General features: G+C 48.1%; 1 protein-coding gene across 3 annotated transcripts; it reads left to right on the top strand.

Annotated features, from left to right (window-relative positions):
• Positions 1-21: 21 nt before the first annotated feature.
• Positions 22-19,920, top strand: VPS9D1 (VPS9 domain containing 1). 3 transcript variants are annotated; one of them, XR_005774625.1, is made up of 16 exons: positions 24-168; positions 2,846-2,918; positions 3,285-3,380; positions 3,665-3,914; positions 3,992-4,103; positions 5,166-5,228; positions 5,359-5,411; positions 5,486-5,573; positions 5,840-5,925; positions 6,924-7,360; positions 8,112-8,241; positions 9,774-9,964; positions 12,518-12,584; positions 16,698-16,802; positions 18,270-19,190; positions 19,723-19,920. XR_005774625.1 is itself a non-coding variant. In XM_040410603.1 (15 exons), exons 1-15 carry the CDS (start codon positions 52-54, stop codon positions 18,367-18,369), a joined length of 1,968 nt encoding a protein of 655 aa, XP_040266537.1. In that variant the 5' UTR covers positions 24-51; the 3' UTR covers positions 18,370-19,472. The 3 variants fall into 3 exon arrangements, 1 of the variants encoding a protein (XP_040266537.1); XR_005774626.1 differs by lacking the exon at positions 19,723-19,920 and having other exon boundaries at positions 22-168; positions 16,384-16,802; positions 18,270-18,312; XM_040410603.1 differs by lacking the exon at positions 19,723-19,920 and having other exon boundaries at positions 18,270-19,472.
• Positions 19,921-21,532: the final 1,612 nt, after the last annotated feature.

The following is a 21,532-nucleotide window of genomic DNA, read 5'->3' as shown; positions in this document are numbered from 1 at the left end:
GGCGGTGTTTACATTCCGGGTGGACACTGGTGACGCACACAAGAGTTCCGGATGCTGGTTTTATTCGTCATGGCTTCCTCAGCCGGTGACGGGACTCTGAAGCCGCTGCAGAGAGCGATGAAATTAGCCAACAGAGCCATCCAGCTGGACACCGGGCACCGGCCCCGGGTGAGTGGGGGAGGGGCATTGTATGCGGACCCACTGGGGCTGTCAGGGGGAAATAGGGTTTATAGATTTATATAGTGTTTACATCAGGAGCCCTGATTTGGGATTTTCATACCACATTGTGTCACTATTATCAAAAATAGGTATCGAGATTTGGCTTTATTTAAAAAACAAAAAAACCAATGGCTGCGGTCCGCACCCGTCATCCACATTTACGCGCTGCCCAGATTGCGGTCGCGGTGATCTCCTGCCGCCAATAAATAAGCCGCCACCCTAAGCGTCCAGCATTGGAAAAACATAGGTCAATGGTTAGCAACCTCCGGCACCCCATCTGTTGTGAAACTACAATTCCCAGCATGCTCCATTCATTTCTATGAGAGTTCTGAGAAGAGCAGATCCAGCGTGCATGCTGGGAGTTGTAGTTTCACAACAGCTGGAGCGCCGGAGGTAAAGGCGCTCATGCAATTTGCGAGCGGTCGTGTGCATGAGCCCTAAGTATGGAATAAGCCAGAAGCTGCAGAAAGTGGCCGCCCTCAGAAGGACCTCAATGTAGAAATGTAACCGGGGAACCCATGATCATCAGCTCATCGTCAGGAGAACCGCCTTATAACAGCAGGTTGCCCCTTTATGAGTAGATCTTGATTACCGTAGATATATTAACGATCGAGTTCCTGTATAAGCTCAGTAAACATTCGGGCACATTTACTAGGTTAGCCCTTTTTTTTTTTTTTTTTTTTTTTTAGAGTAATTGGCAAATTCTGTCTTCAATTTGCGCCTCATTTATTATCCCTTAAATCAGTTTTTTCTTTTTTGGTTTAAGTCTGACCTCTAGTGGTCGTTTTCCTGTAAGACAGGTTCAGATTCACCAAACTGGTCTTAAGAAAATGTGGCGCAACTCGCCACTCCAGAAAGAGACAGAAAAGTACGTCAACTCCCGAGGTGGCATAGAAATTAAACTTCTTTTATGACTAAGGCTACTTTCACACTTGCGGCGCAGTGATCCGGCAAGCAGTTCCGTCGCCGGAACAGGCAATCTGCGTGCAACCGGACAGCATTTGTAGACCAATCCGTCTCACAAATGCATTGCAAGAACGGATCCGTCTGTCCGTTTGTCATACGGACAAACTGATCCGTTTAGATTTTATTTTTTTTTCACATTTTTACCGGTCTGCGCATGTGCAGACCGGAAGGATGATCCGGGATTGCGGTATTTTGATTGCAGGCAAGTGTTCCAGATTTTTGTCCGGAGATAAAACCGCAGCGTGCTGCCGTTTTATCTCCGTCCTGAAAAGTCAAAAAGACTGAACTGAAGACATCCTGATGCATCCTGAACGGATTGCTCTCCATTCAGAATGCATTAGGATAAAACTGATCAGTTCTTTTCCGGTATTGAGCCCCGAGGACGGAACTCAGCGCCGGAAAAGAAAAACGCTAGTGTGAAGGTACCCTTAATCTGGCGCAAAATAAAGCGCACCTACGTAAATAAGATGGAAAACATGGAAATTAGGGGCAAAAGTTTCAAAACTTCTGAATTAGTCTTAAAACTCAAAATAGTCACAAATGCCTCTAAAACAGAAGCAAAAACAGTTGGTAAAAGAGACTTAAAGGGATATTGTCATCTGAGACAATGGGGGGCATATCGCTAGGATATGCCCCCATTGTCTTATAGGTGCGGATCCCGCTGCTGGGACCTGTACCTATATCAAGAAAGGAGCAGGCAAAGTGGTGGCTTAAGCACTCCGCTCCAACCACCACCAAGCACTCTTCCAATAGAAGCGAATGGGAGCGCACCGCGCATGACCGGCCACCGCTGCCATTCACTTCTATGGGCCTGATGGAAATATCTGAGCCAGCGCTCGGCTATTTTCTGCTTCCCCATAGAAATGAATGGAGGGCGGTTGCGCATGCGCAGTGCACCCTCCACCATTTTCGGGCTCTGTTTAGGAGATAGGTGTGGGTCCCACCGCTCCTATGCGCACCTATCAGACCATGGGGGCATTTCCTAGCGATATGCCCCCTTGTCTCAGATGAGAATACCCCTTTAAAAAAAATAAGACAGTCGGAAACAGGATTTTTACTCATGAAAACAGGCTCTATAGTAAATGTGCCCCGGTGACTACGCTAGGGGATGAGTGTCCTATCACGGGGGTCCAACCTGTGGTACCGTCAGCAATCACGAGAACTGAGGTCCCCGATTCCACATGTGACCATTCATTTGTCTGAGACTGATGGGAATAGGGTTTGGCTGTAGGTACGGTATAGGTATTCGTGGGCCATCCCCCACCATATGGAAAAGGTTGTCAGTGACAGCTCATCAGAGGCGAGGCGTGGTCACGCCCGCTGTTCATTTCGCAGACTGCTCAGACTTGTATTTCTACCTGAGCTTTTTGGCCGTGCTCCCTGTAGATCGGGCTGGAGCCGCGCGTCTGGTATTGCAGCTCAGCGCCATTAAAGTGAAGGGGCCTGAGCTGCCATACCACATAGGGAGGTGTGGCGCTGTTTTTTACAACCCTGGATCCCACCAGCGGAAGAGCGCGGCGATCCAAAATGGTCACCAGAGAATCCTAAGCTCAGTGGTTGGAAAGACTATTGACATGCTTGCTGACAGTTTCCAACGTCAATCCGCAGAATTCCCACTTCTGTGTTTCAGGGTAAACTTTACGATGCTTGCTTTTGACAGGACGCCTACGTGGAGTACCTGAAGACTGTAAATTTCATCTCCCGAACCCTGGCAGAGGAAGCTGAAGAGACAGGTAAGTGCATCTCATCTGTGCACACAGTGAGGACTAGTCATCCGGCTAGCGCCATCTTGTGGTCGGATTTGAAAATGGAAAGAAAGTAATTCAATTGAAAAGTACCTAAACCTTTGCACAAAACTCAGAAGGTGCAATGAGGCTTCTCAGAGCGGTCTGCACCTTCCACTTGCATAGGCTCTGCTATTGCAGCGTGCGCGGTACGGATCCGTAGTAAGTATACAGGCTCTGTACTCCGCATACTGCAATAGCAGAGCAATGCCGATGAAAGCGGAAGGTGCAGATCGCCCTGAGACGCTCCACTGCGCCTGCTGTGCTTTGCATGAAGGTTTACATGCGCTTTAGTTAATTAGTTCTCTGTTTCAGCTGCAGTAAATGAAGGCCTGGGCCCAGACTCACAGAAGATGCTGAAGCTGGCGGAGCAGTGTCTGGAGAGGGCTCGGACCACCGCTGACAAACTGGGTGAGTCCATTCTGCCTGCAGCGTATGGGGCAGATTTATCAGCGGTTTTATGCCGTAAAAAAAGCTGCAAACTATGGCACACACCGTATTTGAGCTTTAATTGGCGACTTTTCATACTTCTCTCCACTTTGCAAAAGTGGACAGGGCTGAGCCGGGAGAGCATTCTGAATTAAAACAATGAATGTTTCTATTCATTGACAGCAAGTAGAGATCAAGCAGATGGTGAGCAGTTGTACTATGGGTTCAGCGTGGCTCCTGATCATTATGTTGAATTTCTGTTTTAGGTAAACCAGATGTCAACTTACCGTCACCGGAAAATCTTGTTTCTGAAGTCCCCGATCCTCCACCAGCTCTGAAACCTACAAGTACTACGTCCATTTTTACCCCATCTACCTCCAGGACGTCACGGGCGTCACTTAGCCGTCAGTATGGGCACCGACGAGCTTGTTCAGATGAGGTTCGGAAAGTCGATGCCTTTCCGACACCAGAGGTTTTTCAGATGCTGAGGGCAGCCGAAGTCCAGAGCTCCAGAAAGTGCGTATCCTGACTTGTAGTTGTCATCAGCATAAGACAAGCGGCGCTCTAATAACCCGTGTGCCCTCTGTCTGTAGGGAGCTCACGCCCTTGGAAGAGGCGTCCATACAAAACCAGAAGCTCAGGGCAGCATATGAAGTCCGACTGGCACGACTGGACCCGAGGCAGGCCTCTCAGAAGACCTCACTGGTGAGTGGCCACATAGAAGCTGGAGAGGTGCACACCCTGGAATGAGGAGGGCCCAGAACTGTTATTATCTATTCTCCCCCGATGCATTTTGTGGAGATCCATAAATATAAATTGAATCCCTCCCAGTATTCAGAATCCTCTAGGAGACCCTCCAAAAAGCAGTCACAGGGGGTTGTGTCCACTGCAGCGTTTGTAGCATCAGGACAACCCTAGTCTATATGCCCCATTAGCGCATATGGATGTTATAGTGAGGACCCCCCTCTATGAACCCGAGGGAAGAGACACTAAGTATCAGCAGTAGAGACGAGCGAACCAGAACTTTACAGGTTCGGGTGGTTGGGTGGTGTAGGAATCCCGTTATGGATTCTGTTATAACGGAATTGGTAGACGGAATGCAAAACGGAAGCCTTTAAGAGGCGTTCTGTTTTGACCCATCATAATGGAAGTCTATGGCCAAGCATGACGGATCCGTCTGGTTTCCGTTATGTAGGACTTTGTTTTCCGCCCTGCATAAACCAGACGGATCCGTTATGCTTGGCCATAGACTTCCATTATGATGGGTCAAAACAGAACGCCTCTTAAAGGCTTCCGTTTTGCATTCCGTCTACAAATTCCATTATAACGGAATTCCTACACCACCGAACCTGTGAAGTTCGGGGTCACTCATCCCTAATCAGCAGCTGCCTTTCCTGTCCATGTTTTCCAAGGAAAGTGTATGGCTGGCTGCAGGGTTCCCTGGAGATGGCAGCTGATTGCAGGGGATTTTAGGAGACCACTTTATTTCTCATGTCTCATGGTAAGTATCTCCTTTAGTATAGTGCCCCGGACCTGATGAGTGGACTAGTTCAGTCCCGAAAACACATTGCACAGTAAGGACGCATCAAATCGTACATTGTCTAGTCCAGGGGTCAGCAACCTCCGTTGTGGAACTACAAGTCCCCTGGCCTAGTTCCTCTCACATGCCATTGGTAGTACTTTTACGGATTTCTATACAATGCAGGGTTGTGGAAAGCTGGGTGATGGCCCCTGTGGGCGCTATAATGCCGGCCTTCTGTCTTCTAGACGCTGTCACTGCAGAGACAGATGATGGAGAACCTGGTAATAGCCAAGGCCAGGGAAGAGACTGTATCCTTCACAGGTACCAATATGCGGGGCATCTGTTGTCTTGTGCACTTCCATTTATTTCAGTAATTAACGCTTTAAAGTAAAGAGCCTAAGAAATGGAAATGATTCCTTGACCACCACCCCCTCCCAGCTGCAGAGGAAAGCAGAGGAGCGCCGGCTGCGGCTGCAGGAAGAGTCAAACAGGTATCTGATGAGGGCAGCTTTTCCCTGGGGCGTCCATTGTCCTTTTCCTTCATCTCGCTCTCTTTTATCCGCAGACGCTTCTCCAAAAACAAGCAGATGACCCCGGCGGAAGAAGAGCAGAAGACGCTGTACACTGCCGTGCTGGAATATGAGCAGGACTATGTGAGTAGACGGGGGCACAGCCTGAGCTGCAGCTCTGGAAATAGTCGGGTCCCTTCCGCGCTCCTTGGACATTATAGTTTTGACCAGCGCTGGCCCTCGAGTTCACGTGTGGCCACCATACCACTGATTGGTGGCTACAGGAAAAAAAGGCCTTCTATCCCTGAGGCAGCTCTGATATAGAGGCCACATGCATAACCATCCTCTCACTTTTATTCTGACATATTTAACCTTCCTAAATTCTCCACGCTTTTAATTCTGTGCATTAGGAATGGCCCAAAGAGTATCTGGAGAGGATTAAGAGCAACCCGAGTGACTCTGACTTAGTTTCCAGCTATGTCTGCCAGATCCTCAGGTAATAAACCCCTCTGGTTGTATTGCATGGTGTTCTGTAATCGGTAAGGGTCTGACCTTCCCCCCCCCCCCCCCCCCCCTCCCAAAACACCCACTGACCACCAATGCCACACATATGGGTGTTGCTGTGCCTGGTACTGCCTTCCAGCTCCATTCACTTGAGTGAGTCCAGATGCAGTCCCAGGCACAGCTATAATACATGTATGTAGGGTGCCCTGCCTGGATGAGCAATGATTGACTCCCACCACTTTAGGCGCTTCGCTGTGGTTCACCTGATTAAAATGCAGTTTTTCTTTTCTTGATCCGAGGCTCTGTTCCCGAGTTATGATACTTTTTTTGTTAATATGCAATTTAGGCCTTTGGTGCAATGAGGCCGTCACCGTTGCTCTTATTGCACCCAAACTCCGCTCTTTACTGTGGCCTGCCCCTCCCTGGCTGCTTTGATTGACAGGGCCAGGCAGTGACCACAGAAAGGACAGGAGCGCGGGTGCAACGAGAGCAAAGTATCATAACTCGGGAAGGGAGCGGCTGATCACGCCACCACTGCCGCTCCGACACATCCCGGGTCCCTACCGTTCTCTGCTCCCAGCTCCACATGCCGATTGGCTGAGGTGGGTCAATGCTGCAGCCAATGCTTGGCTTAGCGGGCATCTCCAGTCATTTCCTAATTTCCTATGTGTCTAGCTGGGACCAGGAGGCGAAGGCCAGCAAGGACTGGTAAGCGGTGGGGGATCGGGGAGCTGCGCATTGTGTCATCCGTTTCTTTGTCCATTCTGCCCCTTATCTAAAACTTTTTCAATATTTGATATGCCGTACATGTCTGATAGGCAGGGGTCTGACCACTGGTCCCCCACACAAACAGTGCCACCTTCAACTTGTGACAGGGATTGTGACACTACCCTGTTATAATACCGTTGCTGGGTTGAGGGTGATGATAGGAGTGCTAGTTTTCTGCTGGCATTGTTGTTCTGCCTAATTGCTATTCTTCCTTCATTCCAGCACCTCCGATCATCCGATTGCCAAACTAGTCCTCCATCTCCAGTGCCAGATCTACAGCCGCCTGTATCCCGTCATCAGTAAAGACGCCTCTCAGGAAACCTCCAAAATGTTCCGCCATTCTCTTCCACCAGACCCATCCCCTTTATCAGCCCTCAGCGCCTCACAGCTGAAATCCTCAAAGAGTTTCCACTGCCTCCCCGGACCTCCCCGCTCCTCCATACCGCACAGCCGCTCTATAGGAGAGGGGCTGGAAAGCTGGGAAAACCCTGGCAGCCCCCAACCTGACCGAGGACACAGCGGGACAGACATGGAGAACTCTTTCGAGGATTTGGAAAGTTTACTGTCCCCTACATCACTGACGCTGCCGGCTGCGCTGCAGAGACTGAACGCGGCACAGCACTTACACGTCGTGGTGAAAGAGATCCACAATGCCAGAGGTAGCCGGCTATAGGGTTAATACATGTAGTCAATGGCTTATCATAGTTAAACATGGTGACCACGGAAAACCTATTGTGCCCCCTCCTTGCCACCACTACATATTCTTATGGAGAGGCCCCTGAAGTGAAAACGTTTCTGTGACCAACCACTTTTCACTCTATTGACCAGAGAGGCTGGACAACGGCTTCACTGTGGTTGCGCTGTATGAGAATGTCATTTGGGTACCATGTGACGGTATTATTTTGGCACTGAATGGTAAGGAACAGGGATCCGGCATACAATAATTTTTTATTTTTTTTATTTTTATGAATCAATAGGGCAAAAGCAAGAGAAAATTAGACAAAATTTCCACAATCCCATAAATTGCGAGCGATGTTCCATGTTTACACACAAGGGGGCAGCACAGGATGTCGTCTTCATAGACTGAAAGTGATGGAAGTAGCCAGAAAAACTGCACAGTACAGAGACACAGGCTATGTGTACATGGGGGGGCTTCGGAGTTACCACCCAAGTCGTGTTGTTATCAGTTACATGATGAGAACGTCTGGAAGGAAGATTATAATAACTTCCTTGTAGAAATCACTTATATGTCCATTATTAGATGAAGGGGCATCTAATCTTGGGGGGGCTCCCAGCAGCAGGACACATCCCCCCCCCCCATGCCCGCAATCTCATTCCGCCATTGTGCGGTGGGTGAAGGGCTCGGCGCCATGTACTGTTAGATGATTTTGTGACCTCCTCTTTCCCCAGACCGGCTGCTGTCGTCCGCCATGTTCTCACTGAACCTCCCTTCAAGCCCACAAGTGAAGGAAGCCTGCCGGGAGTGTCTAGAGGACGGCTTCTTCCCCCCGCTGTGGTCTGCGCTGCTCGCTCTGTACAGGTAACAATCCCCCCCCCCACTTTTTGATATTTGGAGCCGCCACATTTGCTGACTGTTATTTGCAGGGTCGTCTTGCCAGAGACCTAGCGGCATCACTGATCCCGCTGATTAAAATGATGCCTGTCCTGTGAAACTCGGTTGTGGCTTTCCAGTGAAAAAAAAAAAGACTTTTATTCATTATGGAAATGAAGGCTTCAGTGCAATAAGGGAGGAGCCAGGCCCTTTAGTGCACCTCAGCTTTCCAGTGCAGGCCACCCCCCTTTCAGTGCACGGAAGCCCTAATTTGCATAAAAGCCGTGGGAATGCCGCATAATTTTCCTCAGCTGGATCAATCCTACCAGGTGGTATGTTTGATTTAATAGGGTTGATCCTGCTGGCAGGTGCTTTCTAAAGGAATAGCCCACTTTTGGTAATGCCTTTTTGTTAAAGGTGTGCCCTCCCTCAAAAAAAGCTCAGCATTTCCTGGTGATCAGATGGAGGGGAAGAACCTGGCAGTAAGTGTTCACTATCCCTCCAGCGCCACCACTGGGGAAAATGGAGCATTACATGGGACCGTTGGTGCACAGGTGTCGGATGTCAGCACTTTTTAGTCTGTTCATTGGGAGACGGGATACATTTTTTTTTTAGGGTTTTAAAGATACAGCAATAACAAGTTTGTATTTTTAATTTTTTTTTGTCACCATAAAGCAAAAAAAAATTATATTTTTACTTCTTTTTTTTTATTTTTTATAAACTTTTTTTATTCTATATTTAAAAAAAAAAAAAAATTAGTGTTTTTCTGACAGACAGGCTAATACACATGGCTGACATGGGGCTCCTTTTTAGACCTGCAGCTACCATGACAACCCGTCGGCACCACACTGTCACATCACAGGGGGCACGGATGGGTGGTCAGAGGAAGTCTCCTCCCTTTTGTAAACCGCTTAGGTGCTGCGGTCACTATTGGCTTCTAAGGGGATCACAGGTTGCCCCTGCTGGAGTGCCGTCAGACATGGCCCTCTAAACTAAAGCCCCTTAGTGGCTGTTGGACAGGAGCATATTGGTGGTCACTTAAGGAGTTAATGGCGGTCCCGAATGACGCTTTCCGGTCTGTGACTTTAATAAGAGATAATATATGGATGTGGTTACGGCCCCGTACACATGACACATAGATCCGGTCCGCGTTGCATCTGCATTTTTTGTGGACCCGTTGAGTTCATGTTCTATAGCAGGGATGCCCAACCTGCGGCCCTCCAGCTGTTGCAAAACTACAACTCCCAGTATGCCTGGACAGCCTACAGCTATTAGGGCATGCTGGGAGTTGTAGTTTTGCAACAGCTGGAGGGCCACAGGTTGAGCATCCCTGTTCTATAGGACTTGCTCTATCTTTTTGCAGAAAGCACACGGATCATCCATTTGCTTTCTTTATCCGTATTGAAAATAATAGGTTCACAAATAAAATGCGGGCGGCACACGGATGCCCGCTTTGTGAATTTTGCAGGTTCACGACTCGCGTACCACAACACAGATACGGTCGTTTTCTCGTCCCTCAGACAGGTGTTGCTTGCCCGGGAGGAATCTTTGCTCCAGGTCATGGATTTGTACAGCTTCGCTTCACCATCTGTGCTGGGGGTCTCCAAAAAGCTGTACCCTGAAGATGTAAAACAACCGTACAGAGCTGCGGTGGAAGAACTAGAATATCTGCCGCATCAGCGCACTCCGCAACGAAAACTGGAGTGTATCGGTAGGAAACGCGTGTAACCCTTTCATGACATGTCACCGGGAATTAGTGACTTCGCTATAGCAAGAGGGCAGCCCACAAAAAATGTGCAGGCCACATTATTTATAGTGTTCCCAGGACTTGGTTATTTAAAGGGGTTATGGTGACAACTCTAGGCCCTCATATAGGGAGATTATCCACTCAGGACTGCCCCTCTAAGAGCCAGAACCGAGAGCTACTCTATACGAGCAGCTCCTGTACTGGCGGGCCGCCATCGATCAGAATACGCGCCGTGTAATGCTACACTGTCCCTGCAGCAGGCGCAACAGCAGGCGGTGGCAGGAGGTGCTGGTGGCGGGACCAGGGCGTTTAGCTGATCAACCTGGCGGGCAGAGTTGTCTTGACGAGATGACCCCTTTTAACAGCAGGTTATTGTTGTATACCGTGCTTATTGGAGAAACGTTTTCCTGTAGGAATTATATACAGCGTTTTTTTGCTGGATCCGTCATGGATCAGCAGAAACACTTCTGTTCTGATAAGAGTACTTTCACACTAGCGTTATTCTTTTCCGGCACGGAGTTCCGTCCTAGGGGCTCAATACCGGAAAAGAACTGATCAGTTTTATCCTAATGCATTCTGAATGGACAGCAATCCGTCCAGGATGCATCAGGATGTCTTCAGTTCAGTCTTTTTGACTTTTCAGGACGGAGATAATACCGCAGCATGCTACGATTTTATCTCCGTACAAAATTCCAGAACACTTGCCTGAATGCCGGATCCGGCATTCATTTACATTTAAAAATACTGCAATGCTGGATCCATTCTTCCGGTCTGCGCATGCGCACACCTTTAAAAAAGTGAAAATTAAAATTGAAACTGATCTGTTTGTCCGTATGACAAATGGACAGACGGATCCGTTCTTGCAATGCATTTGTGAGACTGATACGCATCCGGATCCGTCTACAAATGCTGTCCGTTTGCACGCAGATTGCCTGATCACTCTGCCGCAAGTGTGAAAGTAGCCTAATACAACTGGCTGCATCCGTTATGAACAGATCCAGTTGTATTATCTTTAACATTGCCAAGACGTCATAAACTCCATTAAAAGTCAATGGGGGACGGATCCGTTTTCTTTTTTGTCAGAGAAAACAGATCCATCCCCATTGACTTATATTGTGTGTCAGGACGGATCCGTCTTGCTCTGCACCACATCGCGGACAGAAAAACGCTGCTCGCAGCATTATTCTGTCCGCGATGGGGACGCAACCAAATGTAACGGAATGCATTCTGTTTCGTTCAGTTCAGTTTTGTCCCCATTGACAATGAATGGGGACAAAACGGAAGCGTTTTCCCCCGCTATTGAGATCCTATGACGGACCTCAATAGCGGAAAGGGAAAGAGCAAGTGTGAAAGTAGCCTTACCTGTGCACTTGGCAGCTGAAGGCCTCTGTGTTGGTCCCATGTTCATATGTGCCCGCGCTGCTGAGAAAAATGATGGTTTATTATATGCAAATGAGCCTCTAGGAGCAACGGGGGCGTTGTCATTACACCTAGAGGCTCTGCTCTCTCTGCTGTTGCTGCACCCTCTGTACTTTACTTTACTTTACAGAACCAGGCAGTGTAAACGTCATCACGCCTGGCCCTGACTTCTCCTTAAGTCTCTCACTGTGCCGTACGCTTCAGTATCCGGCGTAAGTGCAGCGCAGGAAAGAGGCTCTGCAGCAGTTGCAGAGAGAGCAGAGTCTCTAGGTGTAACGACAACGCCCCTGTTGCTCCTAGAGGCTAATTTGCTTATAGTAAAACATTATCTTTCTCAGCAATGTGGACACATATGAACATGGGACCAACACAGATGTCTTCAGCTCATGTAACAGGTCAGCCAGTGTCATAGGGACAAATCTGCCGATAGGTGCCCTTTAAAACATAAAGGGAGTCATTTATTATCAGATATATGCCAGTTTTCAGGTTGGCAGACTGGCGGTGGATGCTCCGAAGTTCTGTAGAGGCCGGCGCAGAGGTTATTAAGACCTGGCGTCTAACACACCGATCTTAATAAATGACCCCCAAAGTTTTATGTGCTGTGAACTCCAGCAGTGCATAGACTGATATCCCCGTGCACCACTCTGGGTCCCCATTCACTACAATGGGATTCGGCATATATGCCGGATACAGTGACCAGAACAGAGTGCCGGAGTCCACGACGCAGATGTGAACCCGGCCTTAGGAAGCTACAGAACCTGCCATTATACAACGAGCAGGCTCCAGCCCCTTTATCTGTGGACGCGGACGACAACACATCCCATATTCTGACGAGATCTTATATAGCCACTGCATTACTGCAATGGTGCTCCGATAACTCCATAAACAGCGGAGGGCCCCTAAGCATGAACAGTATATGGGCCCCTGGCCCACAAACACCTGAGCACAGGGCATCCCTTTATGTCTAACACTGCGCCATAAAACTCATTAGGTTAGTGCTAATAGACACCATGACTGTTTTTAGGGTGACCTTGGACCCTCTTACCCTCTGGGTTATTACATGCGTCCTACTAATTGATGTGGTTTTGTATTTAACAGTGAGGACCCTACGTGTCATCTGTGAGTGCGCAGAAGAATATGTCTCCACCCCGGGGACTGCCGCCATGTAAGTGTCTTATATTTTGGGTAAAAAGGAGCAAGGGTTGAGTGGAGGGCACCGTACAGAGCGCGGTCTAAGATAAAGGGGCCGTGGGGTTGTCTGATATTTTCCCTGTCTCTCTCCATCTGTATATGTGTCTCGCTGTAGTCTTTTCGCTCCCTCTCTCCTCGTGTGCACAGGTTGCTGAGTACATGATGTTTATTGGGTACAGATAGGAGGCCCCTTAGGGATCTTTACTGATGGATGAGATGTGACAGTCGCAGGCAGAACATGGCCTGTCCTGCAGAGCACAGGAGGCCGCGTCACTCTGCAGAGCAGCAGCTCCCAAGCACCGCGCCTGTCTGCTCTACTTAGCATAGAGAGACAGAAGATGGGGATGGAGGGGGCAGAGCGACGGAGAGGGCCAGGCAGCAACATAGTGCGTGGAAATCAAGAAACGGATCACACAGGTCACAGACTCTAAGACTGGTATATTGGGAATCCGCAATGTAATCTATGCGAGATGCAGTCGGGGGTAAGATAAAGTTTGCGGAGGGGCAGCGGCGTAGCAGGGGTTAATATATAATTCATGGTGGATCTTGCAGACTTGATGTTAAATGAATACAAAGATCTAAACATCAATTTCCATCTATAATTGGTTGGAAGCAAACACGGGGGTCATTGACCCCCACAGAGGGAGGTAACTATGCGTAGACCAGATTACGTGAGTTTGAGATTATGGTTTTCCATACCGCTATATAGTGGAGGACAGCGGCGTATGTACATAGAGGTGGGGCCTCTGAAATGAGGTTGGTCTCATGGCTTCTGAAGGGGTAAACGTGAAGACCCCAGATGCAGGATATATCATATGGGGGGGCTCAGGCAGACATCTCCGTAATCAGTGTCTTAAAGGGTTTGAACCAAGATCAAAAATGATCCTCTGAGCATCTGATTGGTGGGAGTCCAAACACTGGGACCTCCAAATTGATATTTCTGACATATATATATATATATATATATATATATACATACGTCCTTCTTTATATATATATATATATATATATATATATAGATAGCTAGCTCCTTTGGAAAATTAAAGGGGTTGCCCGGGCTTTTACTATTGATCACCTATCCTTAGGATAGGTCATCAATATCAGATCGTCGGGGGTCGGATACCTGGCACCCCTGCCAATCAGCTGTTTGAGGATACGGCGCGCGCACGGTGCTCTGCCGCTGTATGTCTATGGGACAGCAGTCGTGAACAGGAAGAGGGAAGGGAGACGGCATGTAGGCACTGTGAGCGCCGTCTTGTCATACAGCTGATCGGTTGGGGTGTCGGACCACCACTGATTTGATATTGATGACCTACCCTGAGGATAGGTAATCAATAAAAAAAAAGCCCGGAGAACCCCTTTAAAGGTGGAATCTGATTGGTTGCGATGGGCCACTAAGCCAGTTTTCCTTTACACCAGTTTTGATAAATTTCCCCTTGGTCTTTCAAATACTCAGTGAATGGAAACACGTCCTGATTATAAGTGACCGACACTGAAGCTGTCCCTTAGGCTCCATTCACACGTCCGTGGTGTGTTGCGGATCCGCAACACACCCGCCCGGCACCCCTAAAGAAATGCCTATTCTTGTCTGCAAGCTGCGGACAAGAATAGGACATGTTCTATCTTTTGCGGACCTGAAGATCGGGGCCGCGCTCCGCAAATGCGGGTGCTGACAGCATACTGTGTGCTGTCCGCATCCATTCCGTCCCCATAGAAAATGAATGGGTCCGCACCCGTTCCGCAAAATTGCGGAACGGATGCGGACCCATTTGCGGACGTGTGAATGGAGCCTTATAACGCATGGCTCGCCTGTGGCTATAAACAATCATGTTTATATTCACTGACAGCAAACAGACCCGGAGAAGAGCTGAAATCAAAGTATATTCAAAAGCTATAGATGTCTCCATTTACCTGGTGTAATTACACGAGACAGGACAACCCCTTTAAGATGGCCACACTGAGACGATAAAACAAGCAGGCGGACTACGTAGTGCTGAGCAGACCATGAAGAGATAAACCGGGTACAAAGGGTTAAGCCCGGACGGCAGCCTGCCCCGTCGAGGGCATATTTCGGGTGCAACTGTCAGGTTATAATGAGTCTGCAACACCCAAACTTCCAGACGCATCAGCATCGTGAGCAGCCCCTCTGTGACCCTAGACAGCGGGGGGGAGCTGTGGGGTGGTGACCCCCGACACACAGGACACCCTGAATGTTTCGTGAGACAAGATGCAGAAGGACCAAATCCCAGACGTTACCGCTCTTCATCTCAGCCCCCATAATCCTGTGCCCTCCCCGGGGTGGCAGCCATTATTCTGCTCCGAGCGGGCTCAGCTAGGCAGAAATGTCACGACCCCAAACTAGGACACAAAAGAAGTCTCCTGTTCCCTGCTGATCGCCAGGACCATTGTTATGACAGGAGCAAAACATTCCCAGAGCCGTAATCCCTTCCCGGGGGCCACTCCTGCGGATTGTTAGGACCCAGCAGAATCTTAACCTATCCGATAATTAATCAATAAGATGCGTGTCGTTCTCAAACCCGTCAGCGGCATCAATATTAACGCTATTCCTCCTGACCCCAATCCACGTGCAAGGGCCGTGTGTTCTCATTAGGGAGAGGGGCGGCCGAGGGGATTCTTCAAATTCAACCGCCAAACTGCCCAGCGGTCGGCTGATCCTGCCGCTGTTGTCAGGTTTGGCCGACATTAATGTCTACAGTCGGCTTCAGGTTAATTTAACCTCAATTTGCAGAGTTAAAGGGCATGCACCACAAAAATATTCTACATTTTTTTTAACCCAGCGCCTGGATCTGAATACTTTTGTAATTGCACGTAGTTAGAAATTTAGCATAGCCACTGAGTTGTTCATTAAAATGTATCTGTATGGCGCCACCTGCTGTCTTCCTTATTATTCTGTCCACCTCACTGAGGTGGTCGCACATGCTCAGTTCCATCCTTCAACAGCCATCAGCCAAAACTACTGTTAGAAGCCGTGACAGTTACAGGGAGAGTAGGAAAAGACAAGCCCCTGGAGAGAACTGAAGCGGAAAGAACCCCCCCCCCCCTAAGCTGTGATGGGGAGAGAGCTGCAGCAGAAAGGACATGTCCCCTGAGGCTATCTTCACACCTGCGTTGGAGGCTCCGTTAGAGTTTGTCAAAAATAGCAGAAAGGAAAGTCCTGCATGCAAAAATTTCTCCTGAATGGAAACTGAACGGATCCCACTAGAGTCAATGCGATCTGCTGGTTTACATGTGTGTCAGTTATGTGCCGAATCCAGCACTTCCATTATTTCTGTTGTTCTCCTGTAACGGAGCAGAAGAATGGAAAATGATAGCGCTCAAGTGAACATAGCCTCATCTGTGATAGGTAGAAAGTAAAGGACACGCCCCCTGAGCTGTGATAGGAAGACGGCTGCAGCAGAAAGGGCACGCCCCCTGAGCTGTAATAGGACGAAGGCTGCAGCAGAAAGGGCACACCCCTGAGCTGTAATAGGAAGAAGGCTGCAGCAGAAAGGACACGCCCCCTGAGCTGTAATAGGAAGAAGGCTGCAGCAGAAAAGACACGCCCCCTGAGCTGCCAGCTTGATATAAATCTAGCAGACCAATGAATGGGGAGATCTCTGGATCCATGTGAGGTACAGGGCCAGTTCTAGCTTTGTTAGAAAGAGATTTTCGGAATAACCCCTTTAATAAACTATATTGTTCCCTGATAACAGCCATTTCATTTGGACAATAGAAGTCTTCAATGGGATCACTGATTTTCTTGTTTTTCTTAGTTTTTAGAAGTCTAATCTAGACCAATTTGCGTATCTTCACCTATCTGTAGGGGGCGCTGCATCATCCAGAAGAATGGACCCGTATAGACAGACAGAGGTTTGAGCATTTCCCAGCGTAGACCTCGCTGCAGTGTCGCTTCTGTATAGGAAAGCATAGTCTGTATCGTCTCGTATACCACCCCATCAAAAACCACACTTTTGGCATCCTTTGGGTATATGGGGCTGTACGGATACGTTTGGCGTCTACGCTTTGTGAATGGAGCCTTACGCTGAACCTCAGCCGTTCACTACGTCTCCCCTCTGACCTTTTCCAGTGGCGCCGACGACCTCCTGCCCATCCTGGCATTTGTAGTGCTGAAAAGCCGCATGTCTCACTTGCTGTCGGAGTGCGCGGCGCTGGAGGAGTTCATACAAGAGGGGTGAGTGCTCGCTACGGCCACGATGACCATTTCTGTAAGTATTAGCGTTAATTAATAGCAGGAAGCGCCCTGTAATGTCACACGCGGTCAGTCCACCGGGCGACGTGTCTGCTGTTGTGACAGCTTTATTGTCCGCCGCTTGTTTCCTTGAGCTAGTTCTGCAGACGAACGTCTCTGCCGATTCCTCTCGCCCACTTTACCCCAACCCGTCTCAGTGTCTAGCCTCCATTTTTCAGCTTGTCTTCCTCGCAGCCTATTTTTACACTTCGTTACAGCTTTCCCCCCCCTCCCCCCCCTTCCGTCTATACACCGTGTATAGCTGTACCCTGCATTTTAACCCCTTAAGGACACAGCCTGTTTTGCCACAGCAATTTTTATTTTTATTTTTTTTTTCTTTTTTTTTAAATACTTTTTGGTGTTTATTATTTCTTGGGAAAATTTGTGTTTTTTTTTTTTTTTTAGCGCTGGCAACGCTTTTATATCGTTTTGGACGGTGGAATTGGGAAAAAAAACTAATTCCGTAGTTTTGTTTTTATGCCACTTTTGCACAATAAAAATACATTTTTTGATTGTTTTTTGTGTCACCGTATTCTGAGATCGATGACTTTTATTTTTACGTCGATGGAGGTGCGGGAGGGCTTGTTTTTGCAGTACGAGTTGATTATTCTCATTGGGTTACATACAACTTTTCCATCACATTTTATTCTTTATTATTTTTTTTGGGGGTTGGCTCAATTAACAAAAATGGCAATTCTTTTTTTTTTTCTTTTTTTTTGTGGATTAAATAACATGACCGTTTTATAGTTTGAGTCATTATGAACATGGCAAATACTAATTATGTTGTGTTTTTTCCCCCTCATAATAAATCAGTGTATAGATGGGAAAACGCTTATTTTATTTTTTTAATACCCCATTTACGTTTTTTGCACTTTAGTGCATCTAGGATCTACCTGTCAGTCTCAGGATGGATACGCGAACATCAGAACATACTTAAGGAAATCTCATCCACGTGCTGTAACAGAAATCTACAGCATAACTTGACCTGTGGTGCAGATTAGATGTTAAATCTGTGACAGATCTGCATGTAATATGTAAATTCACTGCAGAAATGCAGCCAAATCCACAGTGGAAACTGCACCCAGTGTGGATTACCCTCACGCCAGCGGGCAGCCTATTACACCCTGCCTCTAGGCTTCTATAGATGGCAAACCAAGAGTCCAATGTAGGCCTCTGGCTGCTATAACAACTCCTTGCACCCTTAAATTGCATTGCAGTAGGGGTGAAAGATGGGCTGAGGGAATTTTTCCCCTCTGTCTAACCTACTAGTTGCCACAGTCGCTATTGACTGTGGCATCTAAGGGGTTGAACTGCTATGCCAGCGCTATTTAAATATCAGACAATATGGGGGTAAAGCGTAATAACCTCGCATCTAGTGACAACACCAGTGCTTCTTGTTTTCTTTCTCAGATATCTGATTGGAGAGGAGGGTTACTGCCTGACCTCCCTGCAGAGTGCCCTGGCCTATCTGGAGACGCTCCCTGTGCCCCCCTCACCCCCGCCTGTCTGACGAGGGACCACACGGAGAAACCACCTACGTTACAAGCTGCATCTGTCCTGTGGATGGATCTCGCATTATTATGCACCTTACCTGTGTACATGAAGTCAACCACTGGTCGTCCTCCCATGAATGTGAAACAGCATAAATAGATATATCTCTGGGGACATCTTTACAGACCTTCCTAATACAGATGTCTCAGAAACCAATATGGCCTCTTTTACAGCTCCGGCATGGCTTGTCTCCTAACTTTCTTGCGCTCCTGATGGATGCCCTGATATTTCAGGAGAGCTGGGTGATGGCCGCTTTCAGCGCTGTAATGGCGGGCATGCTGACAGAGCTGTAATCCTGCTCATTCAGCTGTTACTGGAAAAGCTGGGTGTCCGCCAGTATGGCCGTAGTACTTGTCACCCCAGCTTTCCCAATCCTCTTCCCGATGCAGTGATATGGGGGGGTAGGGGATCCATCAGGAGCTTGGTTCGGCCATGCAGGAGCTGGGTTGGGAGCCATATTGGAAGGGATAGAACTAAGAAAAAGCTACTGGAAATGGGCAAATCAAGGACCTGCATTTCCTGGGGATTTGCTGATTTTTGGGAGGGAATGATCTTTACTGGTGAAGATACATTGAAGGTGCCACTGACTGGGCTCGGAGCATGATCTATGGGGCTGTTCTGATGAGTAATTATAATATTGCACTAAATTATTTATATCTAAGATTTTATCATTCAAACTACAGATCTCGCCTTGCTGGGACTTTTTTGGCAGGTGTTCAACCTGCGGCTGCTGTGAAACTACAACTCCCATCCTGCCAGCTAACTGCTGGAGCTCCACAAGTGGCAGAACAATCAGCAACCTCCGGCTGTTCTGAAACTACAACTCCCAGAATCCTCTCTTCACTTCTATGGGAGTTGCAAGAACAGCCGAGTACGTGTGCATGCTGGGAGTTGTAGTTTCACAGCAGCTGGAGTGCCGAAGGTTGCTGATCCCTGCGTTAGAACAAGGATCTCCAACCTGTGGTTCTTCAGCAGTTGCAAAACCGCAACTCCCGCCATCCCCCAATAGCCACAGGCTGTGAGGGCATGATGAGAGTTGGAGTTTTGCAACAGCTGAATCTCCACAGGGAGAATAGGGACGCCCAACCTACGGCCCTCCAGCTGTTGTGAAACTACAATTCCCACCATGCTCTGCTGATAGCTACAGCCTCTCCAGGCATGCTGGGAGTTGTAGTTTTGCAACAGCTGGAGGGCTGCAAGTTGGGCATCCCTACTCTAGAATAAGGATCTCCAGCCATTGCAAAACTGCAACTCCCACCATGTCCCAATAGCCACAGGCTGTGAGAGCATGATGAGAGTTGGAGCCTCACAGGTTGCAGAACAATGCTGTAGAATAAGGGCCCCCAACCTGTGGCTTTCCAGTTGTTGCAATAATGCGACTCCAACCTTGTCCTCAGGGCATGTTGGGAGTTGTAGTTTTGCAACAGCTGGAGATTCACAGGATGGAGGTTGCTGACTTGTGTTCTGATTATACTTTTGTGCTTGAAATAAAGTTATTTTTAGTACATTTTTTCCTGACATACAAGCGGTTTTACTGGAGGTTTCATTGGGACGGTGCCATCGATTTCTTCCTGGCAAGACATTTTGAATGGAAGATTACTGCTGTCTGAGGGGTCTTTTTATAGATCTACCCCCTCCACGAGGGCTGTGCTCTTCTTTCTTACTTCTTAACAAATCTATTCGAAACTATTTTAACATGTTTTCATGCATTGTGCGGTCAGATCATACAATGCTTTAGGTTGTGTTCCTGGGGGGGTAATTAAAGAGGACCTCTCCTGACATGTCGGTTTTAGTTGCTACTCACACCCCCATGTGATGACCATTCTGATGACTCTATGTTCTGCCATTCCGTTATTATTCCTACTAGAAGTTTATGAATGAATTGCTAGCAGTCTGCAGTGAAGGTCCAGCTGGGTGTTACCAGTCTGATAGTGTCAGACTATGCAGGGATTGGTGGGGGTCCCAGAGGTCAAACCCCCTACCGTTCCTCAGCTGATGGCATAGCCAAGCAATATGGGAATAACCCTTTAAATACCTGATGAGGATGAGCATCCTCTGCCTGGCAGAGGCTGTAGGCGGCGCACTCCAGTGTCACATCAAGGAGGGAGATGAGCTGAGGTCTCTGAAGATGGAAAAGCTTAGGGCTCATGCACACAAACGTATTTTTCTTTCTGTTCTGTTTTTTTTTTTTTTTACAGGTGCGTATGCGGAACCACTTCAATGGGGCTTAAAATAAACGGAAATGACCCCGTGGGCATTTCGTGTCCACATGTCCGTTCCACGAAAAAAATGGAACGTCCTATTCTTGTCCATTTTGCAGACAAGGACAACGGATGCAGCACAGACTTCAACAGTGTTTATTTGCAGATCGGTGTTTTGCGGACTGCAAAATACATACGGTCGTGTGCATGAGCCCTTAGGATAGGACAACACAGGACGGCACTAATTGGCACGTGTCCACTGCGGGTTTTAAACTGTCGGCCTCGTGATTTTGCCAGGAAACAGCTGTTTGACCTGCAAGACCGTGGGGCTTATTAAAGCCGTTTCCTGGCAAAATCACGTGGTCGCCTAATCCATTAAAAAACAGCGGCAGGCGTGTGGCGCTTCATGTTTTGGCTGCCCTGTAAGGCCACACCCTCAGTAGCAGGTGCACAACATTTGGGGGACATCTGCAGATACCGGCCTTGTACATCCCATTATCAGAATGCCTATTCTTTCTGGCAAAACGGAGAAGAATAGGACCGCGCACGGGTGATAATTCTAAGCCAGTTGGTCTATTAATATGTTTTTTTTTAAGGAGGCAACCCAATGGATACCCAAGTAAGGCCTCATTTTCGGTCCGCGTCCGATCTGCATTTTTGGCGGCCCTATAGAAATGTGCGAGTCTGGGTGCGATCCCCAAAAAATGTGCATCGTATAAGGACCAATAATACAGTCATGTGAATGAGGCCTTACTTAGGTATCCATTGGCTTGCCTCTCTAAAAAAAAAAAAGAACATATTAGTTGGGCTGCAGAGGCATTCCTCGTGGAATTGACTAGCATTATGGAAGGAACAGACAATTGTGGAACCTACGTCACATTAGAACTGGGAAAGGAGGCAAAAGAGAGCTTTGTCCAGTTG

Source organism: Bufo bufo, chromosome 10 (genome assembly GCF_905171765.1).
Source record: "Bufo bufo chromosome 10, aBufBuf1.1, whole genome shotgun sequence".
In the NCBI taxonomy this organism is placed as follows: domain Eukaryota; kingdom Metazoa; phylum Chordata; class Amphibia; order Anura; family Bufonidae; genus Bufo; species Bufo bufo.
Note: the sequence above shows the minus strand (reverse complement) of the source record. Positions and strands in the feature narration are given on the sequence as shown.